The sequence below is a fragment of the Pseudorasbora parva genome, chromosome 13 (assembly GCF_024679245.1).
Source record: "Pseudorasbora parva isolate DD20220531a chromosome 13, ASM2467924v1, whole genome shotgun sequence".
NCBI classification, from domain to species: domain Eukaryota; kingdom Metazoa; phylum Chordata; class Actinopteri; order Cypriniformes; family Gobionidae; genus Pseudorasbora; species Pseudorasbora parva.
Window position 1 is genome coordinate 43,898,105 of NC_090184.1, and position 21,218 is coordinate 43,919,322.

General features: G+C 40.2%; 1 protein-coding gene across 4 annotated transcripts in view; it reads left to right on the forward strand.

Annotated features, from left to right (window-relative positions):
- cltcl1 (clathrin, heavy chain-like 1) overlaps nt 1-21,218 on the forward strand; it is a 145,670-nt gene that overhangs the window by 99,974 nt on the left and 24,478 nt on the right. For all 4 annotated transcript variants that reach the window (XM_067414540.1, XM_067414541.1, XM_067414543.1 and 1 more), the window contains exons 18-23: nt 3,428-3,550; nt 4,372-4,517; nt 6,068-6,251; nt 7,341-7,533; nt 10,149-10,306; nt 20,470-20,634. In XM_067414540.1, coding sequence (XP_067270641.1) covers nt 3,428-3,550; nt 4,372-4,517; nt 6,068-6,251; nt 7,341-7,533; nt 10,149-10,306; nt 20,470-20,634 — 969 coding nt within the window. The remainder of the gene's footprint in view (nt 1-3,427; nt 3,551-4,371; nt 4,518-6,067; nt 6,252-7,340; nt 7,534-10,148; nt 10,307-20,469; nt 20,635-21,218) is intronic.

The window sequence follows — 21,218 nt, forward strand, 5'->3', positions numbered from 1 at the left end:
CAAGAGAGAGTGAGGATTTGGAGGCAAAAGAGACGGAAAGAATAGTGAAACATTTGATGTTGCACTTGAAAAGTTTCAGATTGATCCTTGTGTTTACTTATTTTATCTATATCGGACCTTATTCTCTTTAAAGGGTAACTAAACCCCTGTTCACAGCCTAACTCCGCCCACTGGCCATATTTGAAAAATGCTGCAAAAGTGGGCAGAGCCCAGCGGAGACAGAGGGGAGGAGACAAGGGCGGGGCTGAGCGGGGGGACGTGCACCTGAGACCCGTAGTGACAACTTGTTTGACAGCTGTCAGACTCGCAAAGATGGATAGTGACTGGAGTGAGGACAGTAGCTTTGCAACAGAGCGGTCATCTAAAGTAGAGGACTTTTCTCCACCACCTTCACCTGAAGTGGAGGAGGGTGAAATGTCTGTGGACACAGAGCCTTATCAATCAAGCCGCTGGCTCAAAATGCGTTAACTCCCGATGCCGATGATGCTCCTTCATTCATTCATGCTAGCGAAGCAGCAGCGCAAGAGAGAATTAGACCACTAACTAATCAATGAACACTGAACAGCCATATCCTTATACTGAATGCCACTAAAAAAGCGCAGGACCAATAAGTTTAAACCTAATAGCCTATTACAACAGATTTCCTCAAATAAAAGTTAGACTATACCGCTATACGCCAGCACGTTACGGTGTTGTTGTTCATTACCACGGAAACCATTTGCGTGTCAGGGTTTGTCTGAAAGCGTCTGAAGTATAAAAATGATCTGTAGACATGACGGGCGGCAAAATATCACAAGAAAAGCTTAACATGTACTTACAACTGCATTATTTATCTGTATTTTCTTAATTAGGATGTTGAAAGCAAGTTTCATTCATAATGTTTCTACTTCATGTAACACGAGCGCTCATACTGGACTGAAGCCGTTCTCATCATGTGATCACGGAAAACATTTCTTAGGGCGTGGTGAGCTTGTGCCACCGGCGTGATGCAGGCTCCAGTCATTGAAATGACCTAGCGGCCTGTTGCTGCAATGTTTCTTTTATGCGGCTGAAAATAACCGTGCTTTCTGTTACTGACCTGTGTCTGTCACATTCTCTTAAAAGTGGAAGCTTGCGCGTAGCTTTGTTGCATTATATTGAAACTTTTTTGATGTTGTTATTGTCATTCGTGCTCTGGTTATTTGCCCATGATTAAACATCTTGAGTCTTTATATGGCGATAAAACAAGCTTTGTTGGAATTTTTTTTTGTTGGTTTTTTTGAAGTGAGTATTGGGGGTGTGCGAACCCGTTCGGGACATAGGAGGGGGTGCGCAGGTAAAAAAGTTTTGGAACCGCTGGCCTATAACATGCTCTCATACGTTAATTTTTTTAGCATTGTTGGGATGAGTTAAATTTACATATGTGGTTTCAACAACCATATGTGTTTAGACTTTAGTTTTGACTGTAAAGAGACCCAGACCTCCTCCTGAAGTGGCTTTTAGTATTTTGTGTATTTGCTCTAAATCAGTAGCCTGACAAGCCAGACCCACATCAAGATGTTTGGTCTGGAAACTCACCATAGACAGGGCTCAGTCCGAGGGGCGGGATAAACGGTTGTCTTTCAAACTCCCTCTGCACGCGATAGGATAGCGCTACACCAACCGGAGCAACGACGGTGAAGGGGAGCTCGCTGACTGATTAAACATTCGCCGTATCCGGTCGGCTAAACTCCGAACACATCTTCCCTTTTTAAGAATGACTTCAGTGCCGCTCTTTGTTCTTTTCTCAGAGGAAAGCTTAACTCCAAGTCTTCCGGAGGCGCGGGCAGAGCTGATTCGAAAGACCGCCGCCGTTCGCCAGTTTCTGTGTTGACTCAGACTGTGTTACTAGAAGCACGCAAACGCAACTCGGCCGTCTTCATTATGGCCCCGCCCGCCGACTCTATAGTCTACCTGCACGATGTGATTGGGCCATCCAGATTCTGAGGAATACAGCTCAGATAGGAATTGAGAGTTGCTAGACCACACTTGCGGGCAAATTAAATTTGCTGCCGCTAGGGTGCGTCTAGATTTCTAGGCTACTAAATCAGGGGTCTCAAACTCAATTTACACGGGGTTCGCTGGAGTTAGCTCTGGGTCAGGCTGGGCCGCATCAAGTATTCTACAAAAATAAAGAGCTCAACTGATCCAATTTTCTCAATCTTTATTATTAACAGTTCTTCAACATGAATATTTCTTCTGAACATGAACTGTTCCTCTGAATTTGGACATTCATTTCTGTACGGTTCATTTTCTTGTGAATGGTTCATATAGGCTTCTCTTGCCTACTCATTTTTATTTTTATTTTTTATATATAGCCTATATAAATTATATCATTATGTAATACTGAAATAATAAATGTTTTTATTTTTATTTAAAATAATAGACAAATTCAAAGCAAGGCCAAAGCCAGGTCAAACAGAACAGTGAACAAAATTCTAGGTCTACTAGTTGGGAAGTAATCTTTTTGGGACTATTTGCAAACAACATTTGCGTTAAATATATTATTAGTCCAAGACAACCTAATATCGTTGGACACCCGTCACACTCCGTTCATCTTCACACACAGATGAAGATATTAGTGTTGAAATCCGATGGCTCAGAAAGGCCTTCATTGACACCAATGTCATTTCCTCTCTCAAGACCCATAAAGGCACTAAAGACGTCGATACAAAGCCCATCTCACTACAGCGGCTCTACAATCATTTATGAAGAGGCCAGAATAGTTTTTGTGTGCAAAAAAACTAAATAACGACTAGTATAGTGATGGACCGATTTCAAAACAAAGATTCAAACAGTTATGAATCAGTGAATCGATTCATGATTCGGTTCGCCAAAGTCACGTGATTTCAGCAGTTTGACACGCGATCCGAATCATGAATCAATATGCTGATTTATAACGGTTCAAAGCTTTGTTTTGAAATCGGTCCATCACTATACTAGTCGTTATTTAGTTTTTTTGCGCACACAAACTCTTCTCGTGTCTTCATAAATGATAGTAGAGCCGCTGTAGTGAGATGGGCTTTGTAGCGACGTCTTTAGTGCCTTTATGGGTCTTGAGAGAGGAAATGACATTGGTGTCAATGAAGGCCTTTCTGAGCCATCGGATTTCAACACTAATATCTTCATCTGTGTGTGAAGATGAACGGAGGTCTGATGGCTGTCCAACCACATTAGGGTAACTAATTAATGACAGAATTTTAATTTTTGGGTGAACTAACCCTTTAATTTCCATGATCTAAAGAATTAAAAGGTTGTCATTTGAAAGTGTGTAGGTGTACTTGCATTATTATGCTGTTATATTAGGATTATAACAATAATATAGTTTAGTGCAATTTTTTCTGGGATGATATATCGTGAAACAAAAAGTAGTTATCGTGACAGGCCTAATCATAACTCTCTCTTGCAGGTGTGCAATGAAAACTCCTTGTTTAAAAGCGAGTCGCGGTACCTGGTGCGGCGGAAAGATCCAGATCTTTGGGCTGGAGTATTGCAGGAGACGAACCCCTACAGACGGCCACTGATCGATCAGGCAAGAGTTGCACCTCACACACACAAAAACACACGTTTTCCGTACCCATGTTACAAATTAAATTAAAAGCAACTGTGGTGAAATTACTAGATTTTCACATCAGTACATGTTTATTTTAATGCAAACAATGCACACACTGCAAAAAATGCTTTTCTTACTTAGTATTTTTGTCTTGTTTCTAGTCCAAACATCTGAAAATTCTTACATTAAGAAACATTTACTAGACAAGCAAAAGTAATTGTCTTGTTTTGGAGAAAAATAACTCAAAATGAAGAGAGTTTTTGCTTAAAATAAGATAAATAATCTGCCAATGGGGTAAGAAAAATAATCTTGTTTTCTGTTTGAATTAAGATTATTTTTCTTACCCCACTGGCAGATTATTTAGCTTATTTTAAGCAAAAACTCTCTTCATTTTGAGTTATTTTTCTCCAAAACAAGACAATTACTTTTGAACAAGACAAAAATATTAAGTAAGAAAAGCATTTTTTGCAGTGTGTGCATTGTTTGCATTAAAATAAACACGTACTGATGTGAAAATCTAGCAATTTCAGCACAGATGCTTTTAGTTTAAAATATACTCGTTTCAAAGTCAACACATGGCTTTTTTTCTCAAGTAAAGCAAGGAAACGACACCTTACCTGGCATTTAGGTTAAAAAAAAGTAAAAAAACACGCACCATATACACACCGCAACACACACCACATACACACCGCAACACGCACCGCATACACACCGCAACACACACCGCATACACACCGCAACACACACTGCAGACGGAGTGTGTGTGAAACGGGCGTTAGTGATGTGAGGAGTGTGTGCAGGTGGTTCAGACCGCGCTGCCGGAGACGCAGGATCCTGAGGAAGTGTCCGTGACGGTGAAGGCGTTTATGACGGCCGATCTGCCCAATGAGCTCATTGAACTTCTGGAGAAAATCGTTGTGGAGAACTCCATATTCAGTGAGCACAGGTCAGTCCGCACAGGAAGTGTCTAATGTTACTGTGTGTGTCACACCGCTGGATCTTTCATATTATGCTGGACACAAGCTGAACATTTTAAAGTAATGCTTAAAATTAAATATATAATTAATAAAATACATAGCAAAAATCTAAAGAAGAAATCTAAGTTAGTATGTATTTTGACAAATACTGAGAAATTCCTGACTGACATGAATTATTATATTATATTACATTACAGTATTTAGTGCTGACCAATTGATTAATCAGATCTAACATAAAAGTTTGTGTTTATATAATATATGTATATATATACACACACACATATATGTAAATGCACTGTGTGTATATATATATATATATATGCACAAATTATATAAACAAACTTGTTAAATGTGATTAATCAGTTTGATACTACTATATGTGTGTGTATATACACACAGACATAAACTCATGTATTATATATATATATATATATATATATATATATAAAGTATAATATATACACACATATATATTATATTAACAAACTTTTATGTTAGATGCCATTAATTGTGATTAATTGATTTAACAGCACTAATTTATTATATATTATATTACGTTATTAGATGATAAATAGCTTTTAAAATTTTACATTTATAAGCTTTCATTTATAGCTTTAAATAAAAACATCTGCTAAATTAATAAATGTAATACATTACATTGTTAAATTATATTACATTATTACATTTATAATACATTAAATTAGTCCCCCCCCCCTCATTTGTAACTACCTTTGGATAAAAGCATATGCTATAAGAATAAGTGTATTTTTTTTATATTATATTGTTGATTATAATGGGTGCAATCTATTTATGTAATTTTATTTTATTGAAATAAGATTAATGACAAATACTGACAAATTCCTTAATTATATTATATTAGAGATCATAAAAGTTTGTTGATATAATATATGTGTGTGTGTGTGTGTGTTTGTGTGTGTGTGTGTGTGTATATATACACACATATACACACACATGTATAATATATATATAAATATAATATGTACATAAACAAACTTATGTTAGATGCGATAAATCAATTTGACAGAACTTATTATATTATACTTTTTTCATTTTTGATTTTTGTCTGCTAAGATTTTTATTATCTGCTAAGAGAATAAATATAATGCATTACATTGTTAAATTACATTATGACATTTATAATACATGCATTATATTACATATTATAATAAATTAAATTAGAATAATCAGTTACTTGTATTCATCATTTGTAAGTCGCTTTGGATTAAAGCGTCTGCTAAATGAATAAATGTAAAGTATTAGAGGGTTAATTATAAAGGGAGCAACCTATTTTATTTTATTGAAATAAGATTAATGACTTGTATCCCTATTGTAAGTAGCTTTGGATAAAAGTGTCTGCTAAATAAATACATGTAAATATTGTAATTTATATTAATTATATTATTATAATGGGAATGATCTAGTTTTCTGATATTGATTATGCAAAATATATTTGAATGTTGAATATATGAATGTTGACTGTGAATGTTTTCTGCATCAGAAACCTGCAGAACCTGCTGATCCTGACGGCTATAAAAGCGGACCGCACGCGGGTCATGGAGTACATCAACCGGCTGGACAATTACGACGCTCCAGACATCGCGAACATCGCCATCAGCAACGAGCTTTATGAAGAGGCCTTCTCCATCTTTAAGAAGTTTGACGTCAACACCTCAGCGATACAGGTACACACTAGGGGTGTTGCGATACACGATTCGATATGTAGCTCGATACTGAACTCACGATACGATATGTATCCCGATATTTTAAGCCAAAAAAAAGTTGATTTACTTTTTTATTATTATATTATTATTATTATTATTTGCGTTTTATTATCAAGACCCACAAATATTGTCATTATTATACATTAAATCAACATTATGTATATATTTTTTTATGATTCTATGTAATAAGATTATCAATGTAATATTGTCACTGAAGCTCCAAACTTAATATTTTTTCCCCACACGCATTATTCACTTGTTCAATGCAGGCAGCATCTCTCCCTATGCTCGCTATGTCCTGCATCCACCGCTATTAATGCAGTATGTAAGAATAAACCATCTTAAAGCAGCACTAGGTAACTTTTTAACCTTCATAATATATTTTCAAGACTCTTGTGATGATACATCGACTTACAATAGGTTGAATGACACGTCTGCCATAGCCTGATGGGGTCTGTATCGTTTTTAATCGTACTTTTAAACTTCGGGTTTCAGGTAGTAACCCAAAAACAAAAAGAACTACAAAATTCGACTGCTTTACGGCATATACGTCACTTCCACCAACACACACACTTCCTTACATTCGGACGTGCAGGCCCAACTTTGTTCGTCGGATAATATAGTCATGTCCGAAGCAGCACAGACGAATAAGAAAGAAAAGGTTTTGTTGGAGGAAAGAAATAAGAGGAAACGAAAAAGTGATTAAAGGCAGGAGGAGGATCAACATGTGACCAGCGTTTGCTCGTTGGCGTGAGCTGAAGAATTAACCTCTGTCCTGTGAAATGCGTGTGGTAGTGAAATGGGAAATTACACAAGGTAATAATGAGACGAATGTTAAACTTAAGCTTTTAGAATAAGCCGCTTAGAGACACGGGTGCAACCGCAACTACTAGTAGTCTTCACTTTGTTCTGGTAACTGCTACTATACTAAAACTTAAAGTGAAACTAAATAAAATGCAAAACTATAATAACCTTGGTACACATATACACATAATCGCGACACACACACGCGTCTGGACTCATGTCATGCCTGGTGTTTCTCACGCGCAGGTTCTGATCGAGCACATTGGGAACCTGGACCGGGCGTATGAGTTTGCGGAGCGCTGCGGCGAGGGGTCGGTGTGGAGTCAGCTCGCACAGGCTCAGCTTCAGAGAGGGCTGGTCAAAGAGGCCATCGACTCCTACATCAAAGCAGGAGAGCCGGCGGCGTACATGGAGGTGGTGGATGCTGCCAGTAAAAACGGTGAGAGATGATCTGTGCTAAAACCACCCGTTCACCCAAAAATGAAATTGATGCCATTAACTCCTCTCCCTAATGTCGTTCCACACCCGTAAGACCTCCGTTCATCTTCACACACAGTTTAAGATATTTTATATTTAGTCCGAGAGCGTATGCAAGTGTATGCACACTATACTGTCCATGTCCAGAAAGGGAATAAAAACATCATCACAGTAGTCCATATGAGACATCAGTGGGTTAATTAGAGTCTCTTGAAGCATCCAAAATACATTTTGGCCCAAAAATAACAAAAACTAAGACTTTATTCAGCATTGGCTTCTCTTCCGGGTTTGTGTTCAATCCTCAAATAAAGATTCATTTTCAGCATATTGATTCATGATTCGGATCGCCAATGTCACGTGATTTCAGCAGTTTGATTCATAACCGTTCCAGTCTTTATTTGAGGATTGAAAACAAACCCAGAAGAGAAGACAATGCTGAATAAAGTCGTAGTTTTTGTTATTTTTGGGCCAAAATGTATTTTGGATGCTTCAAGAGACTCTAAGGGTGTACTCACACTAGCCAGTTTGAACCGTGCCCGAGTGCGTTTGACTACCAAAGCGTGGTTCGTTTGACTAATGTGAGTGCTCCGAACCGTGCCCGGGCTCGGCTCGATTAGCCGGCCCTGGCCTGCTTGGAAGAGGTGGGCCAGAGCGCGATTCAGTTGGACTCGGGTGCGGTTCGCATGCAGTGAGAGTGCTAACCGTGCTGGAGTCCGTAATCAAAGCTGCAAAGTCCTTGCTGCACTTCAGCTGGTACCTTGCAAAACTCATAATACGAGCAGCACGATTACGTGAACATTTTCGCGCCACTAAGGCGACACATCTGTTTAACAACAGGCTGTGAGAGGGCTGTGGACCACCGTGGACCAAACGACACAAAATTATCCACAAAGAAAACAGAGCGATGGACTCCATTGTGTTCAGAGAGCGCCGCTCTTTCTGTTTATCCCGAAACCGTCGCACCATAATGACGTAAGCGTGCTCCGGCACGAATGCTGAAACCCGAAACCGCCGCACCATAATGACGTAAGCGTGCTCCGGCACGAATGCTGAAACCCGAAACCGCCGCACCATAATGACGTAAGCGTGCTCCGGCACGAATGCTGAAACCCGAAACCGTCACACCATAATGACGTAAGCGTGCTCGGACACGAATGCTGAAACCGCCGCACCATAATGACGTAAGCGTGCTCGGACACGAATGCTGAAACCCGAAACCGTCGCACCATAATGACGTAAGCGTGCTCCGGCACGAATGCTGAAACCCGAAACCGTCGCACCATAATGACGTAAGCGTGCTCCGGCACGAATGCTGAAACCCGAAACCGTCGCACCATAATGACGTAAGCGTGCTCCGGCACGAATGCTGAAACCCGAAACCGCCGCACCATAATGACGTAAGCGTGCTCGGACACGAATGCTGAAACCCGAAACCGCCGCACCATAATGACGTAAGCGTGCTCCGGCACGAATGCTGAAACCCGAAACCGCCGCACCATAATGACGTAAGCGTGCTCGGACACGAATGCTGAAACCCGAAACCGCCGCACCATAATGACGTAAGCGTGCTCGGACACGAATGCTGAAACCCGAAACCGCCGCACCATAATGACGTAAGCGTGCTCCGGCACGAATGCTGAAACCCGAAACCGTCGCACCATAATGACGTAAGCGTGCTCCGGCACGAATGCTGAAACCCGAAACCGCCGCACCATAATGACGTAAGCGTGCTCCGGCACGAATGCTGAAACCCGAAACCGCCGCACCATAATGACGTAAGCGTGCTCCGGCACGAATGCTGAAACCCGAAACCGTCGCACCATAATGACGTAAGCGTGCTCCGGCACGAATGCTGAAACCCTATGTGAGTGCAGGCCAGCGGGGGAGTGGGGGGGGGGGGGGGGGGCATTCGTACTTGTGCCCAGTTCATGGCAACCGTGCCTAGTGTGAGTACACCCAATTAACCCACTGATGTCTCATATGGACTACTTTGATTATGTTTTTATTCCCTTTCTTGTTCTCCTGGAAAGGGACAGTATACCGTGCAAACGTTTTCAGTGGAGAGGCAGAATCTCTCGGACTAAATATAAAATATCTTAAACTGTGTGTGAAGATGAACGGAGGTCTTACGGGTGTGGAACGACATTAGGGAGAGGAGTTAATGACAGACATTTCATTTTTGGGTGAACTAACCCTTTAAAGATTCGATGTGTAGAGGCTTTGATTGCTGGAAAGCTTCCATAATGCTGTAAATCGATTTGATATTTGTTTATACATGGCTTTAAAACAAGGTCATATTATTATTCTGACACTGATTTATTAAATGTGCAATTTTTTACATTTTTGCTGCATTTTATATTTTCCTCTCAGTCCACCTATAATGTTAGTCATGTTTTCTTAAACTAGGATTTTCGTTTGACTAGGGTGTGTGTTTTGAATTGTAAATGTTGTTGTATGTAACAAACTCTCGTTTAAATGGTACGGAATGTAAAATATAATTTTATGATATATCCTCATTAATTCACAGAATAAAAACAAATATACACATAATGCAATATAATATGTCTGTTTGAACAGGTAACTGGGAGGATCTGGTGAAGTTTCTTCAGATGGCGAGGAAGAAAGCCAGAGAGGCTTACGTGGAGACGGAGCTCATCTTCGCTCTTGCTAAAACAAACCGTCTCACTGAGCTGGAGGACTTCATCAACGGCCCCAACAACGCTCACATACAGCAAGTACGCAGATTTACACATGCAAACTAATGATGCACCAAAATACACGTTCTTGAAACCGAAAGCTTTATTTTGTTTGAAATAACTAGCCTATACAAATATTACTGTTGTAGTACTATTAAAGGTGCACTATGTCACTTTTCCGTCCGCTAGAGGGCGCCTATTCAAAACAAAGGTGTAGTTTGATGACGACAAGTTTGAGCTCAGAATCTCAAAAGGAAAGAATCGGGATAGGACTCATGTTCTCGGGCAGAAGTCATGTTCATAAATGTGATTGTTAACGTTACTGTAGTGTGATGAAGAGCCGGAGCGAGTGTTGAGGAGCTGAGCAAGGCCACTGGAGTGATTGAACAAAACACAAGCACCGGGACTTTTATTATGACACAGTCGCCGGTGCCATTTCCTCTTTTTCGGTCATGAGTGTGAGGGAACGCAGCTCTGTTTATCATATCAGACACATTTGAGTGTGTTTCGACGTTACTCGGTGTTCGCTCAGCAGCTGCTGTGACTCTTGTTCACATTGCTAAGAGTAAAGCATTTCTGCAGAATAAAACCGTAACCGAGGGTAACACAGATATGATGTCATTGACAGGCCACGCCCTCACATTAAAGCCCTGCATTTATGCCCGAGCCCGACGGGCCCCGACTTTTTTTTACGCCCCTAGGGCCGGGCTTCAGGCCAATTTTCACGTCATGCCTAAAACGCGGGCCGGGCTTCGGGCCTTTTTTTAGGCTTCTCCTTCGTTTTATATTTATTTTATCAATTAAAAGGAACAATGAGTTCTGCGCTGGTGGAAACAACACGAGACCATAATAGCTAACGCGACTGTCAAGATGGCTCGCACACAGTGTTCAGAGCATAGGTTCAGAGTCCGCGCCAGCAGCAGCACCGCGCGTTTCTTCAGCGCAGCTGCTAGAGTTAACGCCGGAGACACACTGCAAGCGTGGTGTGAGCGTGGCGTTTCTGTTGCGTGTCATCCGCGGGGCGTCTGCTGCTATTAATGTACAGGGAAGCCCTATACTTCATGTTAAATATAAATATATTGCCTATTGATACAGCAAAGACAACGACGGCAGTAGCCGGCCCAAACCATATCCATATTGACGGCAAAAGGCTACAGAATATTTCGTTCTGTATTGACTGGTTTAATATTTCAAAATCGGTAATTATGTTGTTTTTTATTATTACAATTAGGCCTATCTGCATTTATGTTAACCTACAGACTTTCAAACATGAAAATGTCATTATGTGTCACAATGTATTATGGGCTATATATGTTGTAGTCAGATAGATATGATGGCGCTGCAACACGCATCGCCGCAAATGACTAATGCAAGCCAACGCAAATGGCTGTAAATGAAACTTAAAATAAGTCTAAGATGCTCAAAAACACAATCATCTTCAATAAAAATGAATGAGACTAAATGATCTTACCAGTGCGTCGCTCTCTCTTATGTGATCTTTGAATTGGAAATGAGCTGCTGAATAAAATGTATCTTGAATCTTTTGCTTCCGTTGCTGTAAACGCCGTTAAATGAGCATATACCCCGGGAATTGAAGATGGGATTTATATTCATTTTGCGTAGGTGTAAGGTAGGCTATAAGACAACCTGCATGTTCTTTTTTTTATTATTTGTTTTTAGATTGTTTAGCTCCGTTTGCGAGAGCCGCGAGCAGAATCAGCCTGCCTCAGCTCGTCAAAACAATGTAAAAAAAAAAAAAAAGACCATTCAGTCTTTTTTTTCAGGCTCCAGTCGGACTCGGGCCGAGAATTTTGATACGCTGTCGGACACGGGCCGGGCTAGGGCCTCAGCGTCTCGGGCTAGGGCCTAGATTTGAGGCCCATGCAGGGCTCTACCTCACATATCCCAGTTCATTGGTTAAAGTAGCAATTTACTATGATTTACAAATAGTTGGAAACATTTGGGATATTGTAAGAACTCAACTGAACAAAATATATAACACTGGCCTAGTGGTTTTTGGATATTTTACTGCAAAAAAGTTACAAAGTGCTCCTTTAAATATTGTTAGGGGTTACAGTTTTGACCCATAGACCAGATATGCGAAATGAAGACCAGCAGTCAGGATGTTCAATCATCGTAGAGAATTTTACTGAAGAATAGTTTGCAGTTTCATCAGTAGAGTCAGCTTTAGAGTCTCTCAGGGCGGTGTCAGGCCAGACTCTACTCTACACAAAATTACCACACCAGTTATACCAATTTCAAGGGCATAATTTACATCATTACAAACACGTGGAATATTACTGATTGGCATAAAGTCTAAACAATGTGTCACGTGAGAATAGATAGATGATGTTGTTGTTGTTAATCAGGATGTATACATCAGACAATCCCAAGATTGGGGTAGTGTTGACTTCAGGGGAGTCCTAGAAAGACGCCAAGAGGTCAAGGGTGTGAGAAAAGCGGTCCAATCCATTCCATAGACCTGCACAGAACATGTAACACACACACACACAAGACTCTAGGGCACATCTCTCCTCCAAGGTTAGCGCAGCAGTGAGCTTACCAACAGAACAAGATATCAACACCACATGACAAACACATCTCCAGAAAGAAAAGTAAAAGACTAATGTCATCTACCTCATTCTATAAAGAAATATAAAGAAATATAAAGACAAAAATGTACTTCTATCAATGGGAAAAATCACACTATATAAATGGGAAGAAATCACAATTGGGAGACTCAAATCCGCCCACCCCATCCTGTCCTGGGGTTACTAACAACAGGCAGGATTCACCTCTTGGAAGTTCTAACTTTCTCTCCAAGGCCCTGTTGGTCAGGACCCAGAGATAGAGGTCAGGCTGTCTATGTCAGGGCACATAGATAGGGGTCAGACTGTCTTTGTCAGACCGTCTCTGGAAAGCAAATTAGACACCATACAGCAGACATAGAGTCAAAATCATATTAAATAATAGTTAAATGTATTAATGATCACATAAAATTGATTGTCAAAAATTCATTATTTTGAAAGGATAATAACTGATTATTTAATTCATGAGGTTATTAAAAATCATTCAAAAGGATAAGATGCATATGATGAAGATGCATATGATGAAGAGGCATATGATGAAGAGGCAAGGGTGTCGGCCCACTCCCCCCTTCAATATGTTCACATTAAATTATATTATAATTATATCATATCATATGAATGTAATTATAATATATTAAAGTATATGTGTGTGTTTGTATGTATATATTAAATACACCTTGTAGTAATACATATTAACATTATTGTATTTCTTGTTTAGCATGTCATTATACATTGTTTCAAAGTAATAATACCTGAACAAATAACAATATTAATCATTAATATATATATATATATATATATATATATATATATATATATATATATATATATATGTATATATATATATATATATATATATATATATATATATATATATGTATGTATGTATGTGTGTGTGTGTGTGTGTATATATATATATATATATATATATATTTCTGTATTAAATATAATTTATAATGTTACGATTTCCAATCGTAAACCGCAACAAACAAAGGGAGACGCCACACAACCGCTGTATAAAGAATAATGTTTAATACACTAAAGTAATATTAACATAAAATGTTGAATATTCAGTGTACATGTTAGTCAGTATGTAAGCGTGCAAGTGCAAGTATGAAATGCATGTAATCAATCCAACCAAATAACGAACAGGTGATGCGGATCGACACGGGGAAGATGAATCAACGTGAACTCCGATGCGGCTGTGGTCTCCCTCCAACTCCAACATAACATCAGATCTCAGGCACTCTCATGATGAACAAACGACGGACAAACCACTCCTGCATTCAATGCCAGGCCCAAACGTGCTCTTCACTCCTGCTCGGTTTGATCCAGTCCCTCTTAAAGGGACATGATTAGGTTCAGGTGCGAAACCACGCCTTCCCTCAGGCAATCACCTGTAACTCAGGATTAAACAAACTGACGGAACCGTCACACACCCCCGTTTAAAAAAATCCGCCATCACCAGATAAGGATCAAAACTTTAAACAATAAGTTTAAACAAAACAACAAATACTTCCGTTTTAAATATAACCTCCAAATCCAGTATGATAGTGTTTTCCTCAGTCACTTCCATTCTTCCACTCTGCTCTCGTTACCCCCAGCAATCCGGATCCTGGAAGCAAATTTAAGGCAGCAAAGACAGCACAGCAAAAAGAAAAAAAAACAAACAACTCCAACACCACAACATACTATTCAATCTCATCAGGAACACGAGATAACGCATCTGCCACTACGTTCTCAGAGCCCCTAATGTGTTTGACAGTTAAACAGTAAGGCTGTAAAAAGAGAATCCAGCGCATTAACCGCTGACTTGGCGACTGTAAGGAGTGCAAAAACGTAAGAGGGTTATGATCGGAATAAACCTCCACAGGTAATCCTCCACCCACATACACGTCAAAGTGCTGAAGAGCCCAAATTAAAGATAATGCCTCTTTCTCAATCACAGAGTAGTTTCTTTGATAAGTATTAAACTTACGAGAAAAGAAACTCACAGGATGTTCAAGTCCAGTCTCACCAGTTTGTAATAGAACCGCCCCAGCACCAATCTGGCTAGCATCGACCTGTATCTGAAATGGTCTATCCAGCCTTGGAGCAGCTAAAACAGGAGCAGAAGTTAGCAACAGTTTAACGTTTTCAAAGGCTCTCTGACAATTTAGACTCCAAACAAACTTGACCGAATTTCTCAACAAATCAGTTAACGGGGAAACTATCGTTGAAAAGTTTGGGCAAAAACCTCGATAGTACCCCACCATCCCCAAGAATCGCATCAGCTCTTTCTTGGTTGATGGAGGAGGAAAATTCTGAATAGCTAAAACTTTAGCGTGAATTGGGCGCACCACACCGTGTCCCACTTCCTTCCCCAAATATCTCACAGTAGCCTTGGCAAACTCACACTTTGCCAGGTTAACTGTAAGACATGCCTCAGCCAGACGTGTCAACAAAGCATGAAGACGTACCATATGTTGTTCCCATGTATCACTAAAAATGATAACATCATCCAAATACACCGCGCACCCTTCCAGACCAAATGTCACCTTATTCATTAATCTCTGAAAGGTTGCGGGTGCATTTCGCAAACCGAAACTCATCACAGAGTATGAATATAACCCTGATGGTGTAATGAATGAAGTTACTTCTCGAGCTCTAGGAGTTAAAGGCACTTGCCAATATCCTTTCAAAAGGTCCAGTTTGCTCACAAAATTTGCACTACCCACCTGGTCCACACAATCCTCCATTCGAGGAAGGGGAAATGCATCAGATTTAGTAATAGCATTCAACTTACGGTAATCCGTACAAAACCTATAAGTAGAATCCGACTTCCTCACCAGCAGACATGGTGAAGCCCAACTGGAGCATGAAGGACTAGCAATTTCATTTTCAAGCATATACTGAACCTCAGAGTCCATCACTCTACGCTTGCTGACAGGAACTCTGTAAAAACGCTGATGAATGGGACCTGCATCTCCCACATCTACGTCATGCTGGATCAGGTGCGTGCGAGTTGGCACATCTGCAAACAAACTGGGAAAATCAAAAATCAGCCTTTTCAATTCTGACCTCTGTACCTCTGACAAATGTGAAAACAAAACCTCCAAATTCTGAAGAGTCTCCGAATTCTTTAATCGGGGAAGCAAAACACAATCTTCAGGGACAATCACATCATCCCCTCCTTCTACAGAAAATGGTGGAGAATCATCAAGAGCAACAACGGCAGAGGCAACAGGTTTAACCAGCTGAGTTTCAGACTTACGAGAGTGGTAAGGCTTAAGCAAATTTACATGAAAACACTGTTTAGCTTTTCGACGATCTGGAGTCTCAATTTGATAGTTTTGATCAGTCATCTTATGAAGAACAGTGTATGGACCAGTAAATCGTGCACAAAAAGGAGATCCAGGCGAAGGAAACATAACCAACACCTGATCACCTGGTGTAAACTCTCGACATTCTGCATGTTTATCAAAGTGCTTCTTCATTTTACTCTGAGCACCAATAAGATTTCTCTGAGCACCTATTCCCGCCAAAAACAAGCGCCTACGGAAACCGTTCACATATTCTGACAGTTTTTCCGGAGGATCCTTTTCCCCCAATTCCTCCCGCAAAACAGAAAGAGGACCACCTACACTATGACCGAAAACCAGATCGTTTGGGCTAAAACCCAAACTCTCCTGCTGTACTTCTCTAGCTGCAAGCAACAACCACGGTAACCCTTCCTCCCAGTCGCGATTCAACTCCACACAGTAAGCACGTAACAGCGCCTTTAATGTTTGGTGAAACCGTTCGAGCGCCCCCTGACTTTGCGCATGATAAGCACTTGATTGATTGTGTTTTACCTTAAGCACTCTCAAAATCTCAGCAAACATACGTGATGTGAAGTTGGTACCTTTATCACTCTGAATGGTTTTAGGTATCCCAAAAATAGAAATAAATTGGGTTAACGCTTTTACAACTACTTTAGTGGTAATCTTTCGAATTGGATAGGCTGCTGGGTACCGAGTTGCCTGACACATCACCGTAAGTAAATACGTGTTACCTGATTTAGACGTCGGTAACGGTCCAACACAGTCAATTATCAGATGTTCAAAAGGTTTGTTTGTAACAGTTATAGGACACAAAGGCACTGGTTTCAAAGATTGGTTTGGCTTGCCGGTTAGCTGACATGTATGGCACGTTTTAATGAAAGCTGAAATATCTTTCTTTAAGCAAGGCCAATAAAACTGTCGCAAAACTCGGTCATAAGTTTTATTCACTCCTAAATGACCTACAACCTCACCATGTGCACTTCGCATTACCACCTCTCGAAATGGTTTTGGCACCACAACTTGAATCACAGCTTCCTCCATCAAACTTCTCTTATAAGGCACATATTTCCTCAAGAGAACCTCATCTTGAATGAAATACCCACCGACAGCATCTCCTACCTCCTGGGATGAGATCACAACATCAAATAACTGCTGTAACCCAGGATCATTCTGTTGTGCTATCACCAACTCCCTATGAGAAATTGGAGAAAGAGCTGATAAACCAGGCACAACACATTTTTTCACTTCCCTTTCCTCCCAAGACATCTCACGACGTTTTGAACGAGTTACTACAGACGCTGTAAACACCTCAGGGAATTTTTGTTTAAGCGCATCAGACTTTTTAACCAGTGGAGTAGGCACTACAAGAGGTGGTGGTATTACATCATGCCATACCCTACCTCCAGCTAAATTATTTCCAAGAATTACCATGACACCCTCCACTGGTAATGATGGACGCACTCCCAGGGTCACTTCTCCACAAACCAACTCCGACGTCAGATTTACCCTGTGCAAAGGAACAGAAAGAGTCTGCAACCCAATCCCCCTGATCAGAACATTCCTCCCTTCACTGGATGTCTCTGAAAAACGTAAGGCAGATTCAAGAATAAAGGATTCCGAGGAACCTGTATCTCGCAAAATTGAAACTGGAACTTTAACCTCAGAATTAGTCAGAGAAACAAAACCTTGTGAAATAAACGGAGCAAATTTTGTGTTTTCGGTTTTTGAATCAGACACTGATTTTCCTTCCTCCAAAGATCTGCCCCTCTCAACCTCATTTGAAATTGGAGTAGTCACAGTCATTAACACAGGATTAACATTAACATGCAACTTGTTCTTTTGGCTGGACTTCAGCTTTGCGGCCAAAACCGGACACTTATTTTTCCAATGCCCAATATTAAAGCAGTAATTGCACACTAAATCTCGGTCAGCTCTCTCATGACGAGTTCTATCAACTTTTGACATATGCATTGGTTCGAATCTCTTTGACACAACTCTATTTTCACTGAAATTACCGTGGTGACGCCCTGATCGCTCCTCTCTATACGAAGTTTTATGCGTCAATATGTAATCATCTGCTAAAACTGCAGCTTGAAAAGCATCATCTGGTCTCTTTTCATTTATGTATGTAGCAATATATTCAGGAACAATGTTTTTAAACTGTTCCAGAATAATAAGGTCACGTAAGCTCTCAAAATCCTCAACACCAGAAGAATTACACCAACGGTCAAAGTGTGAAACAAGTTCTCTTACCACCTCAGAGTGTGTTTGGCGATCACTTCTCCTCCAGTTCCTGAAACGCTGGCGGTATGCTTCAGGAACCAGCTCATAAGCTTTTAGGATAGACAATTTTACCTTGTTATAATCTCTCCTATCCTCCATGGTAAGCGCTGCATAGGCCTCCTGTGCTTTGCCTGTAATTACAGTTTGAAGCATTACAACTCTAACAGCATTTGGCCATTTACCTTCCTCAGCTATAGTCTCGAATAAAGAAAAAAAAACATCAGGGTCATGTTCGTTGAATTTAGGGAGCAATCTCAAATTACCAGCTAAATCAAAACCACTATGTAATTTATCACCACTCTCATGGGATAATCTACCCTCCTTTGCCAGTTTCAGACGCTCCGTCTGCAACTCAAACTCTCGTTCGGATTTCTCAGCCTCTAGTTTCTCACGTGCAAAGTCAATCTCACGTAGCTTGAGCGAATTATCAACTTTTAATTTTTCAATCTCAAACTCATACTGTTTGGTTTCCTTTATCAACTCTTTATCGTGAATTTGTTGCATTTGCAAAATCTCTTTTCTTTGCTCAAACGACAATCCGGAAAAAATATCAAGCGAACTTTTTACACCCTCATGCTTGCTCGGTGCGGAAATGGTCAACAAATTGTTTTCACTTAGCCAGTTTCTCACAATAGAACGAAGTTCGTTTTTCTTTATTCGTTTATCCACATCACCAATCTTAAAGTGCTCAACCAGTTCCCACAACTGTTGTTTCATCAACAAATTTAACCCATCTTCTGCAGCCACTTTAACAAACTCCTCAACGGATGCCATATTAAATGTATTAGTTACTCTAATTTTAAGGAAAAGTGCATTTATAAACCTATCGAAGTTACAGACAAAAACCCATTCACTCTTTCCCCATCTACACTTCCTATCAATTCACTAAACTATCCTTTACCTAGTCTTCATGCAGCTTTCAAGAGTAAAGCGTCATTAAACACCAAAATACCGATAGTTTTGAAATTGAGCAAAGCAGCCCAACTCGCAACCACGGCGGTGTGCTTCACCCAAAAGCCTGCACAAAAATAAGAAAGGCAAAATAACAAATCAACGCAAAGCGTTGCTCAACCCTAATGGGAAAAGAGGAATAAGCTCTATCTGCAACTTCATAAAAAGAAAATGCACTTACCTCAAACTGACGACTACCTTCAATCTTGCGGGACATTCACAACGTACGTTCACACATTAGTTCACATATATAGCTCCAAAATATGTGAAAAAACAAGGATTCAATTATTAGTCACACTTGCATCCAACAAAGCAGCACTAATAACCAAAAAAAAATGAGCTTCCACATTCAAACTACTCTTTAGGACAAGCCCCCATTTGTTACGATTTCCAATCGTAAACCGCAACAAACAAAGGGAGACGCCACACAACCGCTGTATAAAGAATAATGTTTAATACACTAAAGTAATATTAACATAAAATGTTGAATATTCAGTGTACATGTTAGTCAGTATGTAAGCGTGCAAGTGCAAGTATGAAATGCATGTAATCAATCCAACCAAATAACGAACAGGTGATGCGGATCGACACGGGGAAGATGAATCAACGTGAACTCCGATGCGGCTGTGGTCTCCCTCCAACTCCAACATAACATCAGATCTCAGGCACTCTCATGATGAACAAACGACGGACAAACCACTCCTGCATTCAATGCCAGGCCCAAACGTGCTCTTCACTCCTGCTCGGTTTGATCCAGTCCCTCTTAAAGGGACATGATTAGGTTCAGGTGCGAAACCACGCCTTCCCTCAGGCAATCACCTGTAACTCAGGATTAAACAAACTGACGGAACCGTCACAATAATTTTTATTTAATAATAAATATCTGTAAAATTAATATTTAGAATGGCTTCATTAAAATCCCATTTTCCCTTTGAACCCTTTGACTTAATTTTCGGTGCATCCCTAATGCAAACCAAACTTGTCTTTAAAGAATTGTAATTATATTCTATCTATTGTCCATCTATTATATCTTATGTATATCTTATGTATCATATATATAATGTGTTTCTCTTTGTAGGTTGGTGAGAGGTGTTATGAAGAGCGCATGTTTGAAGCCGCCCGTCTGCTCTTTAATAACGTGTCTAATTTTGCTCGCCTGGCGTCCACACTCGTTCATCTCGGAGAGTTTCAGGCGGCCGTCGACAGCGCACGCAAGGCCAGCTGCACACGCACCTGGAAAGAGGTGAGATTAGAAAACAAGAGTCTTTAAAGTGGCATGAAAGGGAAGCTGCACTCGTTTTTTCTTCCCTATTGTGCCGTATATGCGAGTGAAACGCTTCTCAAACAGGAACAAATGTCTGTGGGGAGTTGATTGGATGGTGGTTTGCTATTGGCTGATCTGATGTGACGTGAGTGAGAGGTTGCCCCACCCTCATCATCAGAGAAGAAGTTATTCTGATTCAAGATTACCAGAAACAATAATGATGTGCACGGATTAATCATTTACTGCAATATTCCTATATTCCTATTAAAAATAGGAATTGGCTTTTTGATTTCATGGAGACTTTAACCTCCTTAGCTCTGGGACCTTTTTGGGGATTTCCTTCTGGATTTGGTCTGCCCGAATTGAAAAGCTTCCAATGGTCTAAATACACAGTTTTGGTAGGAAACCTTTTGAAGTTACATAAAACACTGCTAAAAGTGATAAAAATTTAAGTATGTTTGTCTGAGCTTTAAGAAATCCCTAGCCTGACGTGGTCATCCTCAGCTCTAGTCAGAATATGAGTCTGATGCTCATTGGGCTGTGATTATGGGGCGTGTTTCAAC